Source organism: Drosophila ficusphila, unplaced genomic scaffold (genome assembly GCF_018152265.1).
Source record: "Drosophila ficusphila isolate 14025-0441.05 unplaced genomic scaffold, ASM1815226v1 contig_286, whole genome shotgun sequence".
NCBI lineage: Eukaryota > Metazoa > Arthropoda > Insecta > Diptera > Drosophilidae > Drosophila > Drosophila ficusphila.
In genome coordinates this window covers 6,516,970-6,543,556 of record NW_025064189.1, presented here as the reverse complement: position 1 = coordinate 6,543,556, position 26,587 = coordinate 6,516,970, and the positions used below count along the sequence as shown (strand labels likewise).

Genomic DNA, 26,587 nt, shown 5'->3' with positions numbered 1-26,587 from the left:
CGTTTATCTATAACACCCGACGACGACTGGAGCACGATCACGTTTTGAGTTTGTGTTGGTGGATCACTCTCTCTTTGGGGTAAAATGAGTGCCCACAACGTAACGCTCTCTCCGCATCGCCTGTCTGTGTGGGTATACTGGTTATAACGGTGCTCCGATTGTGTTAATCGAGCCAATCAAATGTGGTAACGAATTCTTCGAGTAGATATATCCATTGGGGTGAATGTGTGAGTGCCAGGTGAGTAAAACACTCAAAAGCCGCACAAAATGGTGAGAGATCGAGTAAACTGAATGAGTGCGATATTAAAAGTGAGCAACTGAAAAATTGATTGAAAGGTATAGATCCCTATACAAAGTTTTATTTACGAAATTTAAATTAATATTAATATATCCATGGAAAAAAGAAAAAAAAAATAAATGAGGTAATTGAAATAAATATAAAAACAGCTTTTTATGTCTTAAAACAAGAAAAACTAGTAGTCGTAATTTGTGATTTTTAATAAGATTCAGATAAGGTAAAGATGTGGAAATAAATAAATTATTAAATATTTCACAATATGATGGTTTTCTTAAAAAAGCTTATACATTTTGATTCATTTTTTTTTTAATGTTAATAACACAAGAATTTAATGAAATACACATTTTATTCTTTTTTGGTTTTCAATTTAAAACCAATAATTTTCTTTAAACAAAAAAGAACTTTGGGGTTTGTTTATCAAGGCCTTTTTCATCAATGAAAAAAATGGTCTAAAAACCTACAGCTAACTCTTAAAATAGGTGAACCCTTTTACTGGGATTGAATCAACTCGATTCTCGCTCGGCTTCCGAGTAACACTCAATACCAAAACTGACTCCGATTCAGGTTAACATCACTCAAAGCGCGACTCACACGGACAGTAAATCCAGCTCAAAGCCGCTCTCCCAAGTCTCAATTCATACTCGGGTTCTCTCTCTCTCTTTTGGGGGATGAGTGTTCGGGTGTATCAACCGTTAGAGAGAATCGGAATCGTCTTCTTCCTCACACACACAATCGCATACGAGCGGCGTTCGAGTTTGTCGCTTTTGCAGTCTTTTGTTTTTGTTTCGGTTTCTGTTACTGCTTCTTCGACCAGTTTGTAGTTTTTGTTTATAGTGGTATCATCATCTCCCCAGCGAGATATTGCCGCTGTTTTTGTTGCTGCCGCCGCCGTTGTTGTTGTTGTTCATACTTCTCTGGTAGCCGAAGTCTCAACTCAGTTTGCTACCGAGCGTTCGTCGGATGATATTGCAAAGCATCTGAGTCGCCGAGTCGCAGAGGTCTGAGCACTTTGCAGAACTGCTTAACATCAGTCTTTAGTGATAGCTCGCGCTTCTTGCTCGCACGCTCGATCGCACGTCGTCGTCGTCGTTGCGTCGTCTTACGTCCCAGATGTTACGTTGTTTTGGCCGCCGCTAAAAATCAGCACATGCAAATTTGGCTGAAAAAAGCACACAATTAAATGGAATAAAATAAAACTATAACACATAAATAATAAAAAATGAGTAAAAGATTATAAATAAAATTCAGTCTGTAATAATGTATCAGCAGCGTTAAAAAGCGGCAAACGAAAGCGGAAAATAAAGAAATACAGGGCAAGTGCGCGTGCGCAGCCAGGAGTGCCCTTACACAAAGGTGTGGTCACTCTATAAAAAAAAAACACAGCAAAAGTAAAGAAAACATAAAGAAACAAAAAAATAAATAAAGTCACAACGAAGTTTATGATTAAAAGTAAACAAATAAAAATTTAAATAGCCTGAAAACTTTTATTTAAATTAAAAAATTCGAAATTTGTATTAAAGAAATCTGCCTTTTGTGATATATACCCCGCTAAAAACAAAAACACATACTCACGAATACCCAAAAGATACATGGCTAGATATATATTAAACATGCTTCACGCTCGCCTAAAGTTCTAAAAGTCAAGTGCAATTTGAGCAAAAACAGCAACAACTCTATACGCTCAAGTGACGTTTTATTGGCGCAAGGTGAACAAAAAATAATAGCAATCCGAAAACCAAAAACAACAACGGAAAACACACGAAAATACACAAAACCTTAAACGGAAAGTTCACAATGTTAGGAAAAGCAAACCCTAAGTGCGCAACAAAATAGAAACACTGAGCAAATAAATTGGATTAACTTGATCGGCTGATCAGCCAGCAAAAGCAGGTAAGTTCAAAGGTTCATAGGGGCTTTTAATATCGAAGAAACGGAACGAACGTTTCATAGCGTTTTTCGTTGAGACACATCCATCATGCGCACATAAAAATGGGGATAGAGATTGGGGATCTTCAGATCCGAGGAGATGGAGATGGGGATGCGGAGATGGGGAACATGTGAATTTCATTAACGAATAGAATTCATAAAACAAAAAAATCAAAAGGAAGATGGCGATGGCAGATAACGCTTGACAATCCGACTAACTGACGAACTGTCTGCGACTCTGGCGGTTTGTATGATTTAATTATACAAACCATATATACACACTCCCCTATATGACACTTATACGACAATCCAGGGAAGCTCGGGGATATAGCTCTTGGGTTTGGTGAGAAAGTTTTCTCTCGGCGCTTTGTTGACCAGTGCACTTTTTAGTGTGGCCATAAAACATGGCTAGATCAACAACAACAAAAGCAAGGGCAGGGCAAATAAACTTTACGACTATATAACAGAATCAATGTAAGTCAAGTGCGAGCGAGATGGCCGACCAGATATAGTCGCCGCACATGTTTGCTTTATAATGCAAATAGCGTGTAAAGCTTTATTTGCCAGAATATTTGTTACAAAAATTCGAAAATACAGGCAAGATCCATGGGAATGGCATTAACTGCGCCACTGAAAGAAATTATTGGTTGTAACAATGGAGGATTAGGTGAGACTGTCTGATCTACTTTGATCGTAAACACAGTCTTAGGTATTCTTAAAGAGTTGGAGATAAGTTGACCTGGATTTTGATACTTATAAGAAGCTTAAGATTAGCAGGTCAATAAAACACACCAGAAAAAGATTTCGATTGAACTAATGATAATACTTGCAACTTTGATTATGTAAACGATGTCAAATCAAATACAAATCAAAGAATACTTAGTTAGAAATTGACTTTCTGGCACTCAGTTCCTGAATTTCCACAATTTCCGCAACTTCCACCAACTCGATTTCTTTGCAATTTTTTGCAAGTGCATTTTACCTGACTCGCGTGAAGGCAAATGAAGAATCTAACTTGGATTGCTTTTGCATGTGTCGCAAATATTGACAGACCCCATATACTCGTACTTATGGCGAGTGGCTTGTAAGTTTGCCGTGTTCTACAAGTCGCAGAGTGTGCACTTATTCTAGTTAGCTAGGGCAATCTACTTCACAGGTTGTTTTAGCCGTAAGCCTTTCAAGATCACAGCCCAGGCCTTTTTCCTGTCTGCGATTCTGTGTCCCAGAACACTCGAAAAAAAAATGTAATGAAAGATTTATGATACAGAAATCATTTTCAGCAACCAAAAGTTCTGGAAACTATTTATTTGATTTTTTCCATACTTTTGTTTTCGTTTTACTTGATAAACTCATTGTATGTAAAAACATTTTTTAGTTAATTCTGTCAGAAAGCTTTTAAAAATTGTTGATTTCATGTATGACTTACAACAGAAAAGTTTCTTAGTCAATATTTTGTAGTAAACTATCACGCAACAAATTTGACGAAGATATAATAGTTGCATTCAGTTTTATTAAACAAAGTTCCCACATGTGTATCCCTTTCACTGGACTTTTTTCAAGAGTGTACCTGGACGGATGACTGACTTGAGTTGGCTGGGAAATTAACACATCAAGGTCGTGTGCTGACTTGAACATCCTTAAGGGGTCCGAGGCCGGAAAAGCACAATCGCTTTAAAAGGAGAGCAGAGCGGGGACAAAGTGTGAAAGTATTTAGTACGGGCGCGTTAACAGCGGCAGCAAAACAAGCTTACAAAATATCAAATGCAAATGTGGCAAGCAGGCAGACGCCGAACAGCAAACACCTGTTGTCAGTTAACATGCCACCTCGTTGAAAGGGGGGTTAAGTGGGGGATCCGGCCTGGCCGAGTCGAGTCTTCTGCCCAGGAGTGTTTCTAGATTCACGGTGACTCACGGCCCCATAAAGTCGTTCTGGGGGTTCTGGCCGTTCTTGGGGTTTCTAGCTGATGTGAAGCGGCTGATTGTCTTCGCCGGTCGTTTTTGGGTGCAGCTAAGCAGCTCACTTCCCCAGCATTTGCATCGCAATAAATATCGATATTATTATGGCTATTATTACGATTAGCTGGCAGCGTTCAATTGGCTAAATGTCAGACCGCCAAGCTGATTTGGAGCGAATCTTCAATCAGTTTGAGGCGTGCACTCGATTAAATAAGTGCTGCTTGAATATCAGTTTAGATAAATAATGGTTATTATTAGAAAGTATTTTTTTGGCAAATCTTGGTCGAATCGTTTAAATTCTTACATTTATTTAAGTTTCAATTACAAATAGCAAAGAGAAATTCAAGGTTGATATGCTTTGTATTTATAGTCGAATTAATAATTGTGTGATTTAACCATATTTAAAGCATAACCTAAAGTGATTTAAAAGCAACCATTTTTAAAATATATATTTTATATTGCAGTCCTTCCGGTTGAGCCCTTTGAGCTCAGCGAAACCCGATTTCCACGATGATGAATCAGGATAATCCATATGCGGTAAGCGATCTCATGTTAATACTGATTTTATTATAAGATCTCATATTTATACCGATTTTATTATATGTTCACCTCTGTCAAACAACACGAATAAAATAAACCGAAGCAAATACAGAAAAATAAAAATAAATATTTTTACGAGCTAAATATTGAGCAAAGCCATAAAAAGTTTACGACTATAATAATTTTATAGGCGTCAAGATCGCCGGACAGTTTGTGCGTTGAAAATATGAAATCTGGCAGCATTGATAAGATATTTCTGATATGGCTCCAAAACCATCAGCAAATCAAAGCGCTTCCGCATTTTCGATTTTGGGCGCAAAATGAATTTATGAGTTATGGGGTTTGGGGGCATGCATAATTGCCCAACAACAATAAAAGCGACAGAAAGAGCGACGAAAATTGTGAGTAGCCTAAACCAGTTTACACAAAAATCTGGCTAACAACGGCGAAAATATTTAAATGATGTCATAATTTTAATAGGAGAAAAAAACTCATAATAATCATAATACAAATACAAACTACGTTAAGTATTTCCAGCATACACGATTCACCTGCTCTGCTCCGTCTTTCTGTCTTTTGTCTTGCGGCCCGGCTTGAAATTAATGCAGATCAATTAGTTAATGCTAAGCGAATTGCGTCGTCTCTCGGGCAATCCACATGCATAATTTAAGGCTTATTGTCTAGCAGGGCAGCTCGAAAAATATGGGAAGACACGAGAGAGAGAGAGAAGGCGAAGAAAACACCTAAGTTGCTGCTAACATGGCACTAAATGTCAATATTTGAATATTAAATTTTATTTAAGTGCGTTTTTTATGATTTTAAGCTGATTTTCGTTTAGTCGATCAGTCGAATGCCGGCACCAAAGATTCACAGCCGAGGACTGGCTAAACCAAAGTCGGCCAAAAAGCATAAGCCAAGTCGAAGATCTCACAGCCAAAAGAGGCGGTCCCGCCGTAGTGTTAATTAGTTGAAATGTGAGACGATAAACTAAATGTTTGATTAAAATGAAGGCAACAACAGCGGCTCGAATTTGGGCCACTTTTGAAAACGATGTCTTCGAGCGGCAAGTTGGTAGCGTTAGCTAATAAATTTATGAATATGAAACGATCTTTAAGAGGGCAAAGAATTCCACTGGATTAGACAAGAAGAACTGAAAATATTTTCTCGGTCACATTCTTAGTTTTTATATGGTATATGACTCAAGTCCGTATCGAATTTCATATTTTTGAAAATATAGATTGGACTGATTATTAGGAAACAATAAAAATAAATTTAAGCCATGTTTTTAATAAGCAAAAAACCAGCGAATGCAAAAACTTCGGCTTTATGAATAGCCATAATTATTTATGCATATTAGAAACTAATGAAAATAAACTCACGTATTTAATACACCTTAGACAACGACGTATCGAATTACTTTAACATGGATGAGAATGATCTCAAACAGCTTAAGGCAGTTAAATTTGAATTTTATAAGAGCACTTAATATAATAAAATTTAGGACTGATGTCAGAAATCGTGCAATAGGTTTTTTTATTCGATATAATGAAATTATGTTCAGCTTAAAAATGTAGGGTCACAACATTTATAAAACTGTGAATGAACATAGCAAAAGGGATTATAATTTTATATTTTTTAAGGAATTTTCATTAGGTTGCAGGCATGCAGTTGTCATAAAAAATTTACGAAATATTTCCCTCTAATGAAACTTGGAAGCGCAACTCTCCATGAGAAAGATACACAAATCTGCATTAGCCGGCCATAAATGTACGAACATTTTAATGTTCTTGCAACATCTCCATATTGCCACGACCTTCGATACAATCACGCCTCCAAAATCCCGTTGATGACACGACGCTATGGAAAAAGAAAACTAATTTCCACGGGGGGCTGTGTGGGGCGGTCCGGGCGAAAATGCATTACAATGTTATGATGTATGTGAGAGAAGCTCACTTCGACTCCGGGACCAAAACTCTCGGTTCCCATCCCATCCAGCCTAAAGCCTCCGCCAACCGCCAACCGCCAACCACCAACCACCAACCGCCATCCTCCATCCTCCATCTGTAGCTTCAGTTTTGGGGCACACGCATCTGGGGGCTTTGGCAAATCTTTTCTATTTGCATTGGCAGCAGATGAAGAGGCTGCTGCCACCGCTGCCGCTTCTTCTACGGCCGCTGCTGACCATTTTGGTCATAAACATTTGCGTAATGGATTTTTTTCATATTTTCGTGTGTGTCGTTCTCCTTTGCGGCTGCCAGCGGGCAAACACACAAAGTAAATTAATTACGAGCCATGCCAAGGTGCATATTTCCACGTTGGAAAATTCTTTTTACCAGCAAGCGCAGAAGCCGGACTTGGGAGAAAAATTAGTTGTAAATGCCCAAAACTAAATAAGAAGAAAAACAGAAGCAGCAGGCAAATTAGCAAAGGCCCAAAATCTTACACACACCGAAATGTAATTACTGCACTTACCCGGACTCTTGTGGCTTTGTTGCAAATTTTGTGGTCGCAAAACGCAGTCGACGAGCTGAAGAGCTGAAGAGCTAAAGACGAGGAGACAGGAGCGGACAACAAGCTCAGTGGCTTCATGTGTAGGCAATTTTTCACATGCGTAGCCAGTTTGGAAGCGAAAAACTAAAGCCGAAGCCAAAAAGCAAAACCAAAGCGAACACGGTTTGAGGACGATGAGATGAGAAGCTGTAAAAGTTGTCCAGCGTCGGCATCTCCTTCTCCTACTTGTTTTACCGCCGCATCCACTCCTGCCTCGTTTGTTTTCGCCTTTTTTTCGGAGTGTGTATGTACATGTTGCGGTTGATAACTCAATTAGAATGTTAAATTTATGTTCGCAACAAGAAATTAACTTGCAATTAGAAAATGCCTGAATTGCAGCGCAAAACGTAACGAAACGAAACGAAAGACTTAGGACACGAACTTGATAGGCAGGAGTCGATGGGTTGAAAGTGGAACTGCAAATACTCTTTGTACAATGGAGGTTTAATTAGTTAATTAGCAGTCATATAATTACATGTATAATTTTTACTTAACTCTAAAAATATTTCCCAAAAGAATTTTATGAAAAACTGTTAACCAATATTTATATTGTACAGAAATAAAATTTTTTATCTCTCTAACGTAGCAATTAATTAGTTTAACTTGGTTTTGTTTAACGTTTTTGCTTATAATTCTTGACAAAAATATTTCATTCAAATCTTGCTACATTTTGAACCAGCCCGAATACTTTAGTCCGCTGCTGGAGTAATTGTGCCAGCCACAAAATAAATTGAAACAATTTAGCAAACGTAACTAAAGACAGACACATAGATTCGTATAATTGCCAGAGCAACTTGTAGGGCAACTCAAAACGAACCCGAGGACTTGAGACAAGTCTATTGCCATGGTTTTTGGCCGAAAACTAATGATGATGATGCACTGCACGCATTTGCACTATTTATAATTCGTGAGCAGACGAGGAGGAGGCGGAGGATTGAGTGCCAAAAGATCAATGATCAATCCTGGACTTGATGACTCTACTAGACGGCCGACGCAGAGCCTTAGAATCGGAATGAGTTGAGTTGAGCCTGGCAGACAACTTCATTTGTTTGCAGATACATTTCACTGGGACGCTGGCACAGATGGCTTCATGCGGTGGAGCCTTTTGGCACAACTTTGATTTGGTGGGCCGTACATGTATAATCAGTTTTCGGAGCGATTTTCTCCCGCAGCCGCCGCTCGATGATTAATGAGCGAAATTAGCCAGTCCAAAGCCCCAAAGCCATGTGAGGGAACATTGCACATTGCACACTGCCGTCCAGCAAGGCAGAAAAGTTCTGCAAAAGTTCGTTAGGCTCTTGCCAAATGACTAAGGCAGCGAACTTGAACGAACTACACACAATTACATCGCTCTTAAAACTGAACTTCCTCCCGAAAAGCGAAAAAGGGGAAAAAAAATCAGAGGGGCAGAAAAAAAACAACAAGAGAACCGAAATTGATGCTGACTTTGGCTTCCACCGTATGCATCATGTCATTATATCCGCTAACACAGCCAACTGGATAACCTTGACAAAAAATCCTACAGCTGAATGCATTAGTAGTCCAAAAACAGAAACAGACAAAAAAAAATGGCAAGTAGTAGAAGCAGCAACTGGCAGAAACTAACGACTTGCAAATGCGGCCGGTACCAAACAAAACGCTATTAAACTTCTATTATTTAAGTACTACATTGTGCACTGATACTGAAAGCGAAAACGAAGAAGATCGTCGGTCAGCCGACGATAATGAGACCCCAAAGACTCCGAGTTTCCGAGACTCTACGTAGCTAACAGAGCAGAAATCCCAGAGCGACCGAGTACTGTTTGCAAAATTATGCAATATTATGTAATTATACAGACAATCAACAAGTGGGAGGGCCAACCAGCCGGCAACCAAAAGGCGAGGGGCCGTCTACTTTTATTGCTCACTCCGCGCCGATCGCCAAGAAGGCTGAAGTGCCTGGAAATGTGAAAAAATGTGAAAATGATTGGGGAGCATTATTTTCAAATTAGCGCGTGGCTTAAAGATAAGTTGGGGCAGGGTCGCCCTCCCCCTTTTTCCAACCGCCACTTCGCAAGACACTCGAGACTCAAGTACTTTATACCTGACGGTTGCCAAAATAATAAAGCATTCGTGTGAAATAGAAACACTCTTCCTGGGTAGATTACAGATTGATTGCTTTTGTCAAAAACAACATTTTTAATTGTAATTTTTTTATACAAATATATATTTTAATATATTATTTTAAATATAATTTAATATGACTCATTGTTGCATCCAATTTTTAAAAATTAAATTAAGAAAGAATTATACTTTCTATCTCGGTTTATATTTTTATTGATTTTAAATTTGGTTTATAGTTTAATGCTTTAATATAAAATGTTAAATTCAAGATTTACTTAAATTTTTAACCTCTTCAGGAAGAGTATTCCTCTAAAGTACTCTCGCACTTTTAGCTTCTTACCCGATTTGCTTTTGCTTTCGTTTTCAAGTTCAACACTTTGCCACCGCACAGAAACTGTTCCAACTGGTTGCCCCGCCACTTTATTACGCTGATAAGTTGGCGCCTAATAACGATTGTGGAGCGAGGGGAACGGGGGTCTCGGGGAACCGCCTGTGCGGTGCCCTTTCCTCAAAGAAGCGTAACAAAATTGTTATAATTTTCGGTTTGTAATCCATAATAAAAAATAATAGCAGTGGCAGTGGTTTTTTTTTTTTGCCCGCTGTGGTTTATCTTTCATTTGGCTTAAGGTCAAGGTTGTGCATCGTTTATTGGAGTCAAGTTGGCGTGGTTAAGCGAGCGAGCGCACCGCATAATGAGCTGCCAAATTGTTAGAATTGTTTTCGAGTCAAGGTATTACACATTAAGCCAAGACCCAATCATGAAATTAACAGAAAACCCCCGCCTCCGCCTCCGCCGTCGACGACCTCTGCACGATTGTGAGCAAAACAAAAACTAAACAATTTAGCTCGGCAAATTGAATTAAATTTATATAAATTGCATATACTATAGGCAAATAGATACACATATATCGAAGATCATTGCATGCCCGCATGTCCGCTTACATTAGATCTCAGCTTGAATCTCCGGGCTGAGCTGAGCTTCAGCTTCAGTTTCAATTTCAGTGGCGCAGCGAGCAAATTGTGCCCATTGTTGTATTAGCTGTTTATTTTTAAAGCGCACTCGGCTACTAATAACAAATGCCTTTGTTATTGTTATTTCTATACCATTTTGCACACACGTGACGGAGATTCCCCCTCATCCGCGGATTTGGCGGGGGCAGCTGGCATTGAGACAAGATTGGCCAAAAGTCGAAAAGTAAATATCAACAATGCCAATGTCCAATGATGATTTTTTGCCCAAATCTCTGGGTCTTCTGTTATTTTCGATTCCCACCAGTCAACACAAACCGCAAGTTAATTCAATTTTAATTCCCTATCTTTTTAATAGTTTTATGGAAAGTGAAACCCAATTTTTTGAATGGGCTTGCTCTGGGAATAACTTGATTCAATGGAAAGGAAAAGTTATTCTGGCTTTCGACTTAAGAGGAAACAAAAAAAAAAACTATGTATAATTCTTTACTTTAAAAGTCAATTTAATATTAACAACAAATCAACACACATGCTGGTAATAATTACCATTTGGTGGTTAATAAAATCGAAAGACTTAGGCAACGAACTTTTACTTTATTTATTTCGAAACCTCTAGGAATTAGAAACTGTAAAAGTTTCTGTTAGCTATTTAACAAAAATCAAAATAAAAGACTTAAGCAACAAACCTTCACCGAAGACGTATTTTATTCCAAGGAAAAGTTCTTTAAGCTGTAAGCACTTCCTAAATTTTCCCCTCAACGATGGCACACAAAACAAAAGACTGAGGCCACAAGCCTTTTTCATAAATCACCCAAGTAATTTTTCTACCAAACACTTTTCAACTTGGTTAACTTTTTGGTGAAATGGTTCCCATAGTGCACTTCTGGCCCCAACCCAAGCCAAAAAAAAAAAAAAAAATACAAAAAAACAGTCAACCACATAGCACAGGCACAAATTGCTCGTTTCGCAAAAACACAACAGCATCAGCTAGAAAAATAGCAACAACAGGCAGCTGAGGCCACAACAAGTACAAGCTTTTCACTGTGCACTGCTCTTATTTAATTGACTTTTGACTCCCCCGAAATCCACGGGAACAACAACAACAACAACAACGATCACAACAACTGCATCATCGAGCAGAGGAAAATCAAAGGGGGGAAAAAAGCCACTGAGTCAAAGCTTACTCAGATAACAACGAGACAACAAACAAATAAATCGCATACAAAGAAATAGAAGCTTGAACCAACAGAAAGAGGAGGGGGAGAAAACAAAGAAACAAACAAAATAAAAAGGAAAGAATTGCTGGCTGTGCAAGTGCAAATAAAACGAAAGAAAAAAGGAAAACGACCGAGAGTCGCGGACACATTTACTTATCGCGCCTCTTTTCAACAAGAAACGGTGGCAACTCTGCCACAACCGCAGCCAAAGCAACAAAACACATGCAAAATCGCCCGATGGGTTGCCCAAGGCGGGCGGATCGAACGGAAAACTCACAAAACATCTGAACGCTCCACTGAGCGACATAAACCAATCGAAATTTGTCATCGGAAATTGCATAACATTGATTGGTGGCATCGTAAACATTGAAAGGATAGTAAATCAGTTTTGAACTAAGCTACACTTTAAAACATAATACAATAATAGTACTTGTAATTTCTTTTAGTATTTTTAAATTGCTACTTTTATTTTTATAAAGACCACATCAAAAACTTTTTATTTATTTTTTGGTTCGTAAAATCTTACTTGATTAGAAACAAATTATTGAACTCATTGGCAAGCTTTAGCTTAAATTTATTTGTATACTCTTTTTATTCAGATAGGAGTTTTTTTAAAGCCGTTTTTTATCTTTTAAAAAAGTTACTGAAAGTTTTTGAATAATCACAATGTACTTGTTAACTCGAATACTTATTTGCAATCAAAAAAGACCATAAAATTTCTCTCTGTGCCGCCTTTGACCAACTTCTGCTCACCTCAGCTTCTGCCAGCGCCTTCGCCTCTTGCCGGCTTCTAATGATCCAATTCCCACGAGCCGCGACGCCGATGACACTGGCTGCAAGGTAAAGGAGCAGCAGGCAACAGGCAACAGGCAGCTGGTGCAGACAACCAACCACGACGACAAAGAGGAGCTACCAATGCAAAAGCCAGAAAAGAAGCAAAAAAAAAAACAAAAAAAAAAAAAAAAACACAAGAAATAGAAGGTGGAGGTTCGCCTCTTGGCTCTTCGCCTGTTTAAACAACTTTCAAAGTTAATAGTCTGCCCGGCGTCGAGACGCTCTGGCTTTGGCTTTGGTTTTGGCCAAAAAGCCAAACCAACAACCACACACCACACCACGGAGGCTACATACCAAAACCAGCCCGAAGTCGAGCCACCAAACCAGCAGGAGTCTCGGGCCTCTTCCATGAATCATTTTTCTCGCGGGCAAAGAAAGCGGCTGCCCGCCACCGCCTAAAAATCCAGCACCACTCTCTCCACCCGCTGCAATTGCCGCTTGGTGGGCTGGTGTAAATGTTTTGCAAGTTGGCTGTTATAATTTTGTTCGGCTTTTATGGCCCCACCACACACAGGGAGCGAGAGATGGCCGAAAGGAGGGCAGTGGGTGTGGAAGCGGCCGTTTGCCAGTGGAGAGAATGGTGGCCAACGTCAGATCTGGCGTATACGTAATGTAAAAATGTCTACTAATTAAAACGGATTTTGATTTTGAGGATCTCTTGGCTCCTGCAGCGGTCAAAAAGCGTGGGAAGCGTTTCAGACAATTGATATGATGGTTTTGATTTTTTTGGGGGAAATGAGACTGACATTGGATTGATTGCATCTAGAGAATGGAAAGAAAATGCAAGGAAATTCCAAATTTGGAAAGGTAAAATGAAAAATAACTATAATTGTCGGAAATTGAAGATAAATAATATTTACACTTATATCTTTATTGAACCAACTATTGAACTCTTGTTCAATCATTAAAATTTAAATAAATGCTTCACTTTCTTTTATTTTATCGATCGGTTCAAATAAATGTCTTATTTGACTGCCATAAATTAACCAAATGTTTTTTAATTACCCAATAAATATTTAAATATTTTTGTTTAACAAATTTTACATTTCTAATGGCCGTGTCTAAACCAACCTGACTATTCAAGGTCGGCGTTTGCCTGCAGTTAGCTGACAATTTTTAGACAACCCAGTCAGCAATCTATCCATCCAACCATTCATCCGTTCAGCCATTCATGGTGCAATCCATTCATTTTGTCGCATCCTCTATTTGTCTGAATTGTCTGCTTGCCATGCTGAGCACAAGATTTATTTCCAAAGTTTTATCTGCACTTGTTATTTTTTTTTCGTGGTCCCCCATTTGATTCGCATACGTCAAGTCGAGTCATTGGCATCTGGTGCAGTTCAAATGCTCATTGAATCGAACGGGCCGCTTTTTATGCCAAATCATGGATAGTAAAAATCACAAAAAGCAACTTAAAATGCAATTTTCCAACCGCTTACTAATTTGTTAGCCAACTTTTGTGGCCTTTGGTGGGATTTGGTTGGCTGTGATTAATTTCGTCGAGCATTTCACCTGCGGCAGTGGCTTGCTGTCAGTTGCCTCGAACGATATGAATACACTCGGAGAAAAAGCGCGGGTAAACACAACGAGTTTCCATGGGCAAACACAAGCACAGATATGGCTAATATATGTATGGAGCCAATTCCGTAAAGACGCGCACGCCGAAATGTCAAGTCAAACACTTGTAAGCAACAATTGGCACAAGTTTGTTAGTTTGCCGTTGCCTCGCTTTTGCCTGAGCTAACATTTAAAATTGTAACAAATGCCACAGCGATCGGTGAACGTGTGGCTGGCAGCCAACAGCGAAACAACAGCAACAACTACAACACCATAGGCTATAATATCGGGGAACTGCAACAACATTGAGCATTGCATTTGAGTCTCGGAAACAGAAGAAAACCTCGCACATTTTGCACGCATTTGCATAACAAGAAAAATGACTAAGAGATGCTAGAACGATACGGGAATTGCGAATACACTAACTGAAATCATGTTGGTTTTTTTGTCCCAGTTGTTAATTTCTACGCTGCAAATAAAAAATAAAAACTGCAAAAATGTTATTATTATTTTGTGAAAGCGTAATCTTAATAAAAAAGTGTTTGATGTAAAAATAAGTATTTATTAAGCTTTCATTGAGTCATTAAAAATCCAAATCTTTAAATTAAACCAATTTAGACACAGTTAAAATATATTTTAAAAACGAAAAAAATTAATTTAACTAAGTTATTTTCCTGTTATTCAGTTTATAAAGTCGGTCAAGAAAGAAAATCCTTTTTCCAATTCATCGCCAGTGAGAATTTCTTTTCTAACGCACCAAAATTGTTGTGCAAATATTTCCATTTCCAATTTCAGCATTGCAAATTGCACTTAAAGTTCTCAGGAAAATGTGTGCCCTCGCTTCTCTGTTTCCCAGCCCACTTCTCCCACTTGACGTTTTCCTGTCAATTTTTCAGCATAATTTGTACTATTTTTGTCGGAAGATTTCAAATTTTAAGCGGAAATTGCACAAACACTTGGCACATGGGCGCTGAAAGCCGCTCTCGTCGTCGGCGACGGAGAAAGAGTAAACAGGGACGCCGGGAGAATACAATTTAAATTTCACATGAGCTCATAAAAATAGTTACAAATTAATTATAATGACAAACAGAGACGAGACCGAGACCGGGAATCAAGGGGGAAGGCGAGGGGGAGGGGGAGGGGCTGGTACGAGCATTATAAATCCAAACGTTTCCTGCTTGACAGCTTGAAGAGCTTCAGAGCTGCAACAGTAACAGAAACAGAAACAGACAGCAGCGATGATGCTTCAAGTTGCAAACTCTGCTAAGCACTTTTCATCATCGCGATAATCATCATCAGCAGCATGATCATCGTGGCTCATAATTATAGTGTTTGACTTTGGCTTTTATGTAGCTTAAGACAGCAACAACGACGACAGCGACAACGACAACAATTAGCTAAGTACGAAAATCAAAACGAAAGACTTAGGCAACGAACTTGCTCGGCCAAGCAGACGATAAATGATGATGGATTGACTTTCCAGGGGTGTTGAGATCCAAAAATACAACCAAGGAAGAAAAGAAATCAGAGGGTGTAACTGAGTGAAAAGCAAAGGGAGAAAAAGTGAAGCGAAATAAGGGCGTTTTCATTGCCCATTCAGTAATTGTCAAACAACAAATATATCAATCATCAAATCAAATTACGTTGATGGGAGGTATTTGAATAAAATGTGTTTATAAAACTTTTTTTACCCCCAAATGATAATTTTTTTGTCGGTCATTTGTTGAAATTTTGATAATAAATAAACAAAAAAAAAGCAGTCCCCCATAATTATTTTATGAAACAAAATATGGGCGTGATTCACATTACCCAATAAATCAATCTTCAGGTTAAGGAATCTTTTAAGCTTTAAATAATAATTCAAGGGGATTAACCTTGCAAAAAGTTCTCAATTTGACAAAAGCCAGCCAGCTAAAAAGATTCTCACTGGCTAAACTATAACAACTGCGAATAATTCCCTCACGCAACAGACAATCGCAGAAACGGACTGAAAGATTTCCTATGATTGATCACTCCCCTGAGGGCCTTGGAAGGGCTGGCCCCCTGAAAATGTGTGTAAAATTTGTTGTGCGTTTTTTTTTTTTTTGACAAATTGCCTAAGCATAAAGGCCGCGTGACTAAGCAAAGAGGAGTGCTGGTCCAGGAAAAGCGAAAGAAATGCGTGTGTGCAGCTGACTCTCCACCGCCTCAAGTATTTGTAACGCGGCGGAAAAAAGGAGAAGAAAGAAATGAAAGCCAGAAAAAACATATCAAACATGCGATATAACCATTTTGACAAATTTCGCTCCTCTTCTGCAGAATCGACTGGGGAATAAACGAGTTTGCATTGCCGACATGACTCATCTGATTGGCCGGGGTTGGAATAGAAGCAATCTTCTATTTACTTTGCAGCTGCCTTCAAAAGTTGACCGGACTAGTTGAGAATAGGAGAGTTTAATCGATTTAGATTAATGCGAATAAAAGTCATTGTCTAAAGCTCTGTGGGAATGAATGCATTTACACTTTAAGTGTTTTGTTAAATTGAATAATAAATCGGTTTAATAAAATCCACATCTTTAGAAAGTTACTTGATTTGAGTGGCAGTTGATCATTTCAAATTTAAAAGATTGCTGTTGTATTTAAGGTTCTAGTTATGTAAATGTGGTGAAAACTATCCATAGCCTTTTGTTGCCTGCTATATTTTATCTTCAATAAAAGCTCATAAGTGAAACTACATTCATATTGCTTATAAAAAGTGACCATTAAATATGGATCTTATGCTATAAGGTGTTCTTTCGATATCACTTAATGAGAGGTAATTCTGAGGTTCATAAAATTTTATTCTACTCCCATATAATATTATTAGAAGAGCCAGCTGCACTTGTAAAATGCTAGATATTTTCCCACAATAGTTTGAGTCCAGTTTAAATGCAGTTTTAAGCTTATCTTAGCGAGCAGGCAGCATTTTTTTTTACATTTTTATCTGCTCATCACTGGCAGCTAGAAACACCAACACACAAAGCAACAAACGACCGTCTTCAGTGTCGACGAGTCATGAATGTTTATAACAAAAAACAAATCTAAAAAGCGAAAAAGGCAAACAAAAATATTAAAAACTAGAACAATTTGAGGCAGCGCACAATGAACAAAGCGAGGCAATTGCTTTGTGCATGATTTCATTTTAATTAAATTATGTTTTTGCCTCTAGCCTGCGCTTTTTTATAATTGCATGCGAACCATGTTGAGGAGTGGCAAAGGGGCAGGGGATCCGATCTGCGCACTGGATGTGCAAATTTGAATTAGTATTAGTACATGCCAGCCAAGGTCAAGCAATTATCATAATTTTTTTTTTTTGCCTGCCAAAAAGAAGCGAGGGAAGCAAGCAAATGAAAATAAGCAGAAACTAAAGCCGAGCTTGGACTTGGTCTTAATGGCACTTAGCTCTTAACAGCTTCAGGCGAGGCAAGCCGAGCTCAAAACTGGAGTAAACGTGCCTTAAATGAATTTTAATAATTTTATTTAATTTTTTTCTGCGGTCGCTTCTTTTATTTGCCGAGCTTAATAAGCCATATAACAAAGCAGCGTATTATTATATATATATCTTTTTTCATTGCATCATCGGGGCATGAAAAATTATAAATTCTACTTGCTATTTTTGCTGCGCGTTAAGGTTAACAACCAAACAACATCAAACAACAAACAGAACAGCAATCGCCATAATTAATCACACACAAAATCAACAGCATCCACTATTGTGGATGATGACTGGTAGAGTTTTTGCAGGTATTTAAGTTTTTTTATTTTAATTTTTTCGTATGGCGTCTGTTTGTCTTGGATCAACTTGTTGCACTTCTGGGGAACTGGGGGAACTTTTATTTTTGGAAAATATACCAACTAATTAAAATAAATTGGCATTGTGCAGTCGAAAGAGCTCATCAATATTCGCAGCCCATCAATAACCTGCGCACAGACAAATATTTTGTTATTCGCGTAAAAAAACAAATTGCTTGACAAAGAAAAAGGTTATTTATCGCATGTGAATTTAATTAAAATCTTGCAGACAATGTTTTTTTTTTTTTTTGTTTGGCACACTCGTCGCTCTCGTATCTAATTTATAACACTTTCACTTAATGGCCAGGCTAATTGTGACTTTAAATGTTTTGGGGCAGAGCTGTTTTACGCAAATTATGCAATATACTCCAAAACGGTATTTTCGCTGTGAACAAAGAAATTAAAACTGGTTTGGATCAAGAGGGTTGATCAAGAAGCTCCTACGGACTATAATTAGATGATTGTAATTATAGGTTCTTGCAAGTTTATCAAGTTAATGAAAAGTTTGATTGATTGTCTTAAAGTACAGCTATAAATGTGATATTATTCTTACTTCAGTTAGTTAGCAATTAAAATTCCATTTTAATTGATTCGTAATTAATATTTATGAAGGTGTAATTGGAAAATGTAGCTATGTTGGAATTATAATAGGTATTTATTTTTCAAATTGTTGTTAAAATAAATAAACCACTGAAATTGGGTTTCACTTATTAAGTTTGTCAAACTGCCTTGTAAAGTAGAACATATTTGTTTAGAATTTTTTCTTCACTGAAAGACACTTGGCTTAAGTACAAACTGACCAAGTAACAAATGACTTAGATTTACATAGAAAGAGCACAAATTCATGGCCTGTAAAACCATGGAAATATACCACCATCATTTAACTTCCACCAAAGCCACTTTATCCCAGTGCCTTGGTAAGAATGTGTCGCTTGTCTGTTGTAAAATAAATGTTTATAGCTTTTTAATATTGCACATTGTCTGCATAAATTTCACGGCAACACTCATCTGCAACGTGTTTTGGGCCCTCTCTGTCTCTCTCTCTCTCTCTCTGTCCCTCTCTTTCTGGCTGGATGTGATTTAAAATCAAACTAAATCTGCTGCCAATCCGCAGGTTGTTGAAACTTGAAACTCATAATTTTTAATTTATTTTATGTGATTTTTATTTGTCGATTAATCCCAGGCTGGCCGGCAGGCAGAAACGAACACAGCCGACGACGCTTTATGAAACCTAAACGTAGGAAATTTATTTCCAAGCCAAGTTGGACCCCTCCAACTGGCCCAAAGTCGGGCCAAAACTCACCTCCAACTGAACACATAACACGAAATCAGATTAGCATGTTTTACAGTCAAACAAGGCACCTACAATAATGCCAACCACAACCACTGGAAAATAAGGAACCTCGAACCCGAACGAACTAAGCCAATTGGCATGGCATTCTTATAAGACCCCCACCTCGGGGATTTGCTTATTGGACGGCCGGGATCCTCGAGGAGCGAATGAAAAAAGTGAATGTGTTGAGAGTGCTTTCTCCAACTTTGTAATGTGCCAAATTGTTTAGGGGCTTACAAGAATTATGGCCGAGAATCGCTCGTGGGCCAATTGGTGCCATAAAACATAACAAAAGACTTCGCAAATGGTGGCCAAGATTTTTGGGTTGGAGGATGAGCGAGATTTAGACTGTGCTTGGGCCATTGGCTACCAGTTGGGCTGCCAATTTTCAGTTAGTTTGATATATTTGAAGGCATTTCAATTGGTCTGGGCTTAAAGCATTAGTTTCAATGAGATTTATGGAACAGCTATTAACAGAAGTAAGCCATTACCCAGAATTTATTAGTTAACTTTTTCATTTAGTATTAATTATACCTAATACGTTTAAAAACGTAAGGGAATGTTGACCTATTCCCTTCTTTGAATGAGATTTAGTCTTATTTGCAAAACATTCTATGTGCGACTTAAATATAATACAATTTTTAGAAAAGCCTTTAAACGCTTTATTACTTGTTAAGCACTCAACAAAATCCTTAATAGCTGCCAAAAAAAGCACTAAAAAGTCTCCCACGATCACTTGGTCATGAAAGGCACCTCCTCCTTGCCAAATTTTCCCCCTCTTTGCATGTGCGCGTGTCATCAGGGTTTTGCTCCAATTCCAGCTACAAGTGGCAATAAGAAAAACGCAATGCCTCCCGATCCCCAGCCCCAAAATTCAACCTGACTAAGGAGAACCAAGGGGAACCCGAAAAGCCAACTCCTGGCCGGGCACCCAAACAACAATTGATGGCAATTTGTTGATAAACATTTCGCTCGCAATAAATAAACAAATATTCCCTCAGCTACAAGTTGCGCCTATTTTCGATGGGAGGGGCGGGGCATGAAAGGGGGAAGGTACAGAGTTTGCCATATAAATGCAAATGCTGCTTGTTTGCTCAGAGTGTGTGTGTGCTCTGAGGCAATTTTTCATTTGATTCCATCTTCATATTTTATTATGGGCTCCAGAAGAGACGCTAGGCTAGTTACACAGAAAGAAAATATGTATTTTTGCGGGTGCACATACTAAAATTAATAGTACATTTTCTATTATATATAACTAATTTATATATTTTACCTAATTTATTAAAGTGATGTATATATACATCATCCAATAAATATTATCTACCTAAGAAATATTATACTTAAGTGTAATTTCTTCCTGTGTTGGGAGTTCATGGTCGGGTTTAGTTGGCCATTTGTTGGGGGCTCCTTTGGGCCCGTTTCCCATTTCCATTTGTCGTCGTTCGTTTCTCGCTTTTCGTTTAAAGCCGTGCTCTTTTTCTTTCGTTGATACCAATTTCGCGATATGACAAACTATGTTTGCATTTTAATTTTTAATGCGTGTGAATTTCGCTGGCGGCTGGTTTTCCAATTCTCTTTGGGGGACTGGGTCTCGAAACGAGATGGAGAGCTCCAGATGCTCGTGTCATGATTTGCTGTTGCTTTTAATTGAAATTTTATGAATTTATTGCCTCAGTTTCTGGTGGAGGTGGGGGTGGGGAATCGGAGTGGGTGCCAAGAGGGTTAGATCTCTCCCCGAAAATTACTTACAATCCCATTCTCATGTCCTGTGTTCTGTTCGTTCCCATTGCAGATGAATCAGACGTGCAAGGTGTGTGGAGAGCCCGCGGCTGGATTTCATTTCGGTGCCTTCACTTGCGAGGGTTGCAAGGTGAGTTTGACATTGGAATTAATTTGAAGTTGATTTAAGATACATCGAAGATACAGTAGTCAAATGATAAAGTCACAACTGTCAAAGCAGGCTTTTGAAACTTTACTTAACTCATATGTTAATTATAAGTTTGCATGACTGATTAAATTAACTAGCACCTTTTACATTAAGTTTAGTATAAGCTTTTATTTATTTGAGAAAATGCATACAAAACCATTGCATTAGTAGAACATTTTTTCTTTTATCTGTTCTTAAATATTTTTAATATATGAACTTAAGAAGAAGTAGTAAGATTTTAAATACTTCATTTAATTAAGTTGATATAATTTTATTGCAGTTATGCTAAATTAGCTATTGTTTTCCAATTTGGCATTTCGAGCGCAATGTTTCCGTAGCAACAAACACTTTTAAAGAGGCATTCCTCTGCGGCCCAAAGTTTTCCGTATCAATCGATTCAATCGATTTCAATAAATCGAATTCGCCGCCTTCGTGATGCAAACGCTAAGCAGAAAAAGTTATGAGGCCATTCTCCTCGAAACTGAAATGTTGGGCTCATCATAAAGAAGGGGAGTTGCGGCAACAAATGGCTGCCCCAGGCTAAGGTCAAAGTTAAACAAAGCGCCCCACAAATAATTGATTTAAATACGAATACTCCTTTAATGGTGGGATGATCATTTTTTGTTCGTTCCGTTTCGTTTCTTCGCCAACTCGATTTGAGTTCAGTCGAGGGATTTGATTTTGTTATTTATTTTTTCGTTGTCGTTTGTTTTTCTTCTCTGGTTTTTTTTTTTTTTTTTTTTTGCCCACGCCAAGGAGAAAAGGTCAACTAACGTACAATTTGTGGGTCAGCGTTGTTTGATTTGTGCTTGGGCCTCGTTCGCAATGGCGTGGGCCTCGCTTGGCTAATTTAACGCCCACAAGAAGACAAAAAAAAATCGGAAAAAAAAGTAAAGAGGGCTAAGAAAAAACAAACAAACAAAAGTGAATCTGCCTTGATGCACAAAATTGCTTGTAAATAGTCGTCTGTCCGTCTGCCGCTTTGCTTCTTAAAAACGAAACTGAAAACTGAAGACCGAAGACTGAAGACTGAAGACCGGGCCTGAAATCCTCCGTTTCCATTTCCATTTCCGACCCAGTAATCTTGATGCCCAATTAACCTTAAAAGTGGATTTTCGCATTATTTCTGCTTCTTTTTCTGTTGTTGTTTCTGTTTCTGTTTCTGTCTCGGTTCAATTTTGCGCTTCGTCGTCAGCATCTCAGCACCGGTGTTTCTTCCATTCAAAAGCTCCACCTACGATCAGAAAACGACGGCAACCAACTTGAATACTGACAAACAGGCAGAGAGTAAGTCAGATGCACTGTAAAAAAAAAAAAAAAAAATTACTTTTGGCTTCCCATTAATGTAAGAACGTAGATAGCCAAGATATGCAGCTTCTGAATAACAATATTGATTCCTATAAATAACTTTTATTTAAAAACCATACCAGAAATAATGTTTTCCAATTTTAGTAAAGTATTGTTAACCATTTTCTAACTCTTAATATTATGGGAATTTTACTTTAAGTTGCCATTGATCGACTTGAAAGTAAATAGAATGATTTTAGTTTACTTAAAAATTATATCTTTTGAATACATACTCAGAAAATTCATGAAGTGTTACTAGTTTTTCGAGTGTATCCATTCAGTCAGTCATTTAGGCAGTCTGTCCCTTTTGGTTGATTGCAAAGCCAGGCAGGCGGGCAGGCCGTGAAGCGTTGGTGATTTACTGCCAACATTGCAACTTGGCATAAGTGTTGCACAGCCATAACCTTTGCAACATGCAGCAGCATTCGCAGCAGCAGCAACAGCAACAGCAACGGCAGCAACATGTTGCCGTCGTCTGTCCCGAAGTTTTGTTTCTTTCTCAGCTTTTGGCTCTCAGCTTTTCATGGCTCCTCCGCATTGAATTAAATTGTTTGTTTGCTTTGTTGCAATTGATTGTGGTGCCCCAGCCAACGGTTAATGCCGGAGGTGTAGGTGGTTGCGGCTTGTGCATGTCGATTTGCTTTATTTCTTCTCCGCTTTTTTGGCTTTTTTGGAAGAGCGCTTAAGGAGGTCTGGGTCTCAGCAGCAGCACCACCAGCCGATGAATCATCACAAAACTATAATGAGATATTATTGTCGAGCATTGAAAGCGTTTTATTGAATGACATCATGGGCAGCGATGGAAGAAGAAGTCGTCGAGGAAGCTCGGTTTGGTTGAGGGTGGAGTGGAGAGTTCTGGAGTGGTTATTAATAGCACCCTCATCGGTTTTGTTTTGGAACATATTTACAAATTTTAACACATTAGGGTCGCACATAAAAGCACGGGGGCTTACATTCTGATCGCGTAATGAAACCAATACAAAACTAATGTATTTATAATACAAATCAATTTGATTCAATCATCGTTTCCATAAGCATTCCTACTTTATCTCAAATTCTTTTGCACTGATATGCAATCAGATTAATTGGGCTCTACAAATTGATACATAATACAAAAATGGTTTCAACTTTTTATTATTAAATTATCTTTAGTTAAGAATGAAAGAATAATAATAATAAAGTATTACGTTAAACTAAAACTGAGTATTCTTTATCTAGTTTAGAAAATGTCCATAGCATAGGAAAACATAAGTCCAAGAAATTAATATAAAGTTCATTAAATTGTGTATGAATTATTATTGTGTTATTCTTATTATAGTCATATAAAATGAATATTATAAATTTTAATAAATTATTTCCTTTCCTTTGCAGTCCTTCTTCGGTCGGTCGTACAACAACCTGTCGTCGATCTCGGACTGCAAGAACAACGGCGAGTGCATCATCAACAAGAAGAACCGCACTGCCTGCAAGGCGTGCCGCCTGAAGAAGTGCCTCATGGTGGGCATGTCGAAGAGTGGATCGCGCTACGGCCGCCGCTCCAACTGGTTCAAGATCCACTGCCTGCTGCAGGAGCAGCAGCAGCAGGCGGTGGCGGCGATGGCGGCGCACCACAACAGCCAGCAGGTGGGTGGTGGTGGCAGCTCCAGTGGATCGGCCGGTGGTGCCGGCATGCCCAACGGTGTGAAGGGCATGGGCGGTGTTCCGCCACCGGCGGCGGCGGCAGCGGCCCTCGGAATGCTGGGTCATCCGGGTGGCTATCCGGGTCTCTATGCCGTGGCCAATGCCGGTGGCTCTGTGCGGAGCAAGGAGGAGCTAATGATGCTGGGACTGGACGGTAGTGGGGAATACGGATCGCTTAAACATCCTGTGGTTGCCTCGCCCTCCGTGAGTTCCCCCGATTCCCATAATTCCGATAGCTCCGTGGAGGTGAGTTCGGTGCGGGGCAATCCCCTCCTTCACTTGGGTGGCAAATCCAATTCGGGTGGCTCGTCCAGCGGTGCCGATGGCAGTCAGTCTGGCGGTGGAGTGGTGCCCGGAAGACCACCACAGATGCGCAAGGACTTGTCGCCCTTCCTGCCGCTGCCGTTCCCGGGACTCACATCCATGCCCGTGATGCCACCACCTGCGTTTCTGCCGCCCTCGCACCTCCTCTTCCCTGGCTACCATCCCGCCTTGTACTCGCACCACCAGGGCTTGCTCAAACCCACGCCGGAGCAACAACAGGCAGCGGTGGCTGCGGCGGCGGTGCAACATCTCTTCAATTCGAGTGGTGCAGCTCAGCGTTTCGCACCGGGTACTTCACCATTTGCCAACCACCAACAGCAGCAGCACCACCACAAGGAAGAGGAGCAGCAAGCACCACCCAGAAGTCCAAGTAACCACGCAAGCAACAACAACCATCTCTTAACGAACGGTGGTGCAGCCGACGAGCTAACCAAACGCTTCTATTTGGATGCCGTGCTAAAATCGCAGCAGCAAAGTCCTCCGCCGACCACAAAACTACCGCCACACTCCAAACAGGATTACTCAATATCAGCGCTGGTCACACCAAACTCGGAGAGTGGCAGGGAAAGGGTTAAAAGCAGGCAGAGCAATGGCCAAAATGAAGATGACGACGAGGTGAGAGTGGAGGGGAATGTTGATGGTGCCGAGGAGGACGAGGAGGAGGAGGATCTGGTTGTTTCCATGACGCCACCGCACTCACCCGCTCAACAGGAAGCGGAAACGCCAGCTGAAAACGATCCGAATCCCAGTCCCGGCCAAGATGATCCCATTGATCTGAGCATGAAAACCACTGGAAGTTCCCTAGGCAGCTCGAAGAGTAGTACCCCCGAAATCGAGGCAGAACCCGAGATCTCCAGCGATACAGAGAAAAACGAAACCGAAGACGATGACGAGGATCTGAAAGTAACGCCAGAGGATGAGACTTCTGAAAAAGAGACAGAGGAACAAGCGGCGGAGGAGGAGGAGGAGGAGGACAACAGCACCACGGAGACAGTGAAGACCAGCATTGAGAAGAGCCACAACAACAACAACAGTATCAGCAACAACAATAACAATAATAATAATAATAGTATCCTAAGCGACAGCGAGGCCAGTGAAACGATCAAACGAAAACTGGACGAGCTGATCGAAGCCTCGAGTGAAAACGGCAAGCGTCTGAGGTTGGAAGCCCCCGTAAAAGTGGCCACCTCGAATGCCTTGGATCTAACCACTAAGGTCTGAGAATCTGAAATTAGAAAAAATCTGAAAAATCTCAATACGAAATGACAGTTATCAGCCACTGGAGATCGATCGAGGCAATAGAAAATTAGCCCCCGCTAAGACATCACCAAAAACAAAAAAAAAAAAACTAAATAAACATGTAGAAAACAATAAACGCATGTGAGTTATATAAATAATACGAAACATGAAACGGACTCTTTGCGGGCAGAAAAATTTGACTCTGATTAACAAGCGCTAAATACGAGTTCGTGCCGTTTTGGTAAGATGTTATCACATCGTTTAAAACAACTAACCAAATTGCCAAAATATGCAAAAGTCGAGCGGCCCCCGAGGCGGGATTTGCATATTGGGACCGAAAAGTATAACACAAATGTTATCTTTAGATAATTTATGCAGTGAATTATAAACAAATTTTTCGGTTGCCCACAAAGCGGCAAGAATACAAGTTCGGAAATCTGAAGATAACACAAATCTAAATAAAAGAAAAGCTAAACAAATGATAAAAGAGTAGAAACTGTAGCAAAATATGCAAAAAGGGCAGCTTATCTGTATCGCGTATGCATAATATCGTAGTGGAATTTGTAATCTCTAAGTTTCGTTTTCTTCTAAGCTATAAACCATATATTATTAAATGACTAGCTACTACTTAGACGTTTCCAAGCCCCCCCAAGAGTATTTGTTAGTTTAAAAAACATAAAACGTTCTATAGAAATACCGCTGGTAGACAAATTTTGTGTAATTTTACTCGTTTCGATGTTCGCTCGAGTTATTAGTCACAATTAGCAAATTTTTAATGTACGAAAAACCATGCATGTAAATGTAAAAGCAAAGCGCACAAAGTTGTATAGCAAATAGCATAAATTATTAATTTTAAACGTTGCATAAGTATTTTTCCTTTTCGTGTGATGATTTGGTATGCAAATCGGCCGAAATGATGATCAAGAAAATTATTATCGCTGTCACCAGAAATAAATTCGAATAAATATTTAGATGAA

The 26,587-nt window shown here is 39.2% G+C and overlaps 1 protein-coding gene across 2 annotated transcripts; it reads left to right on the top strand.

The window, feature by feature from the left end:
• Positions 1-1,162: 1,162 nt before the first annotated feature.
• LOC108100575 (knirps-related protein) lies at positions 1,163-26,587 on the top strand. Of its 2 annotated transcripts, XM_017204552.2 has the most exons (4): positions 1,164-2,188; positions 4,645-4,717; positions 20,886-20,963; positions 23,739-26,587. In XM_017204552.2, exons 2-4 carry the CDS (start codon positions 4,691-4,693, stop codon positions 25,590-25,592), a joined length of 1,959 nt encoding a protein of 652 aa, XP_017060041.1. In that variant the 5' UTR covers positions 1,164-2,188; positions 4,645-4,690; the 3' UTR covers positions 25,593-26,587. The 2 variants fall into 2 exon arrangements, with proteins under 2 accessions (XP_017060042.1, XP_017060041.1); XM_017204553.2 differs by lacking the exon at positions 20,886-20,963 and having other exon boundaries at positions 1,163-2,188.

Coding starts and splice junctions, on each gene's coding strand:
- LOC108100575 (XM_017204552.2), top strand. CDS start 4,691: ATGATGAATCAGGATAATCCATATGCG. Junction 4,718..20,885: donor ATCAGGATAATCCATATGCG/GTAAGCGATCTC, acceptor TTCCCATTGCAG/ATGAATCAGACGTGCAAGGT. Junction 20,964..23,738: donor TCACTTGCGAGGGTTGCAAG/GTGAGTTTGACA, acceptor TTTCCTTTGCAG/TCCTTCTTCGGTCGGTCGTA.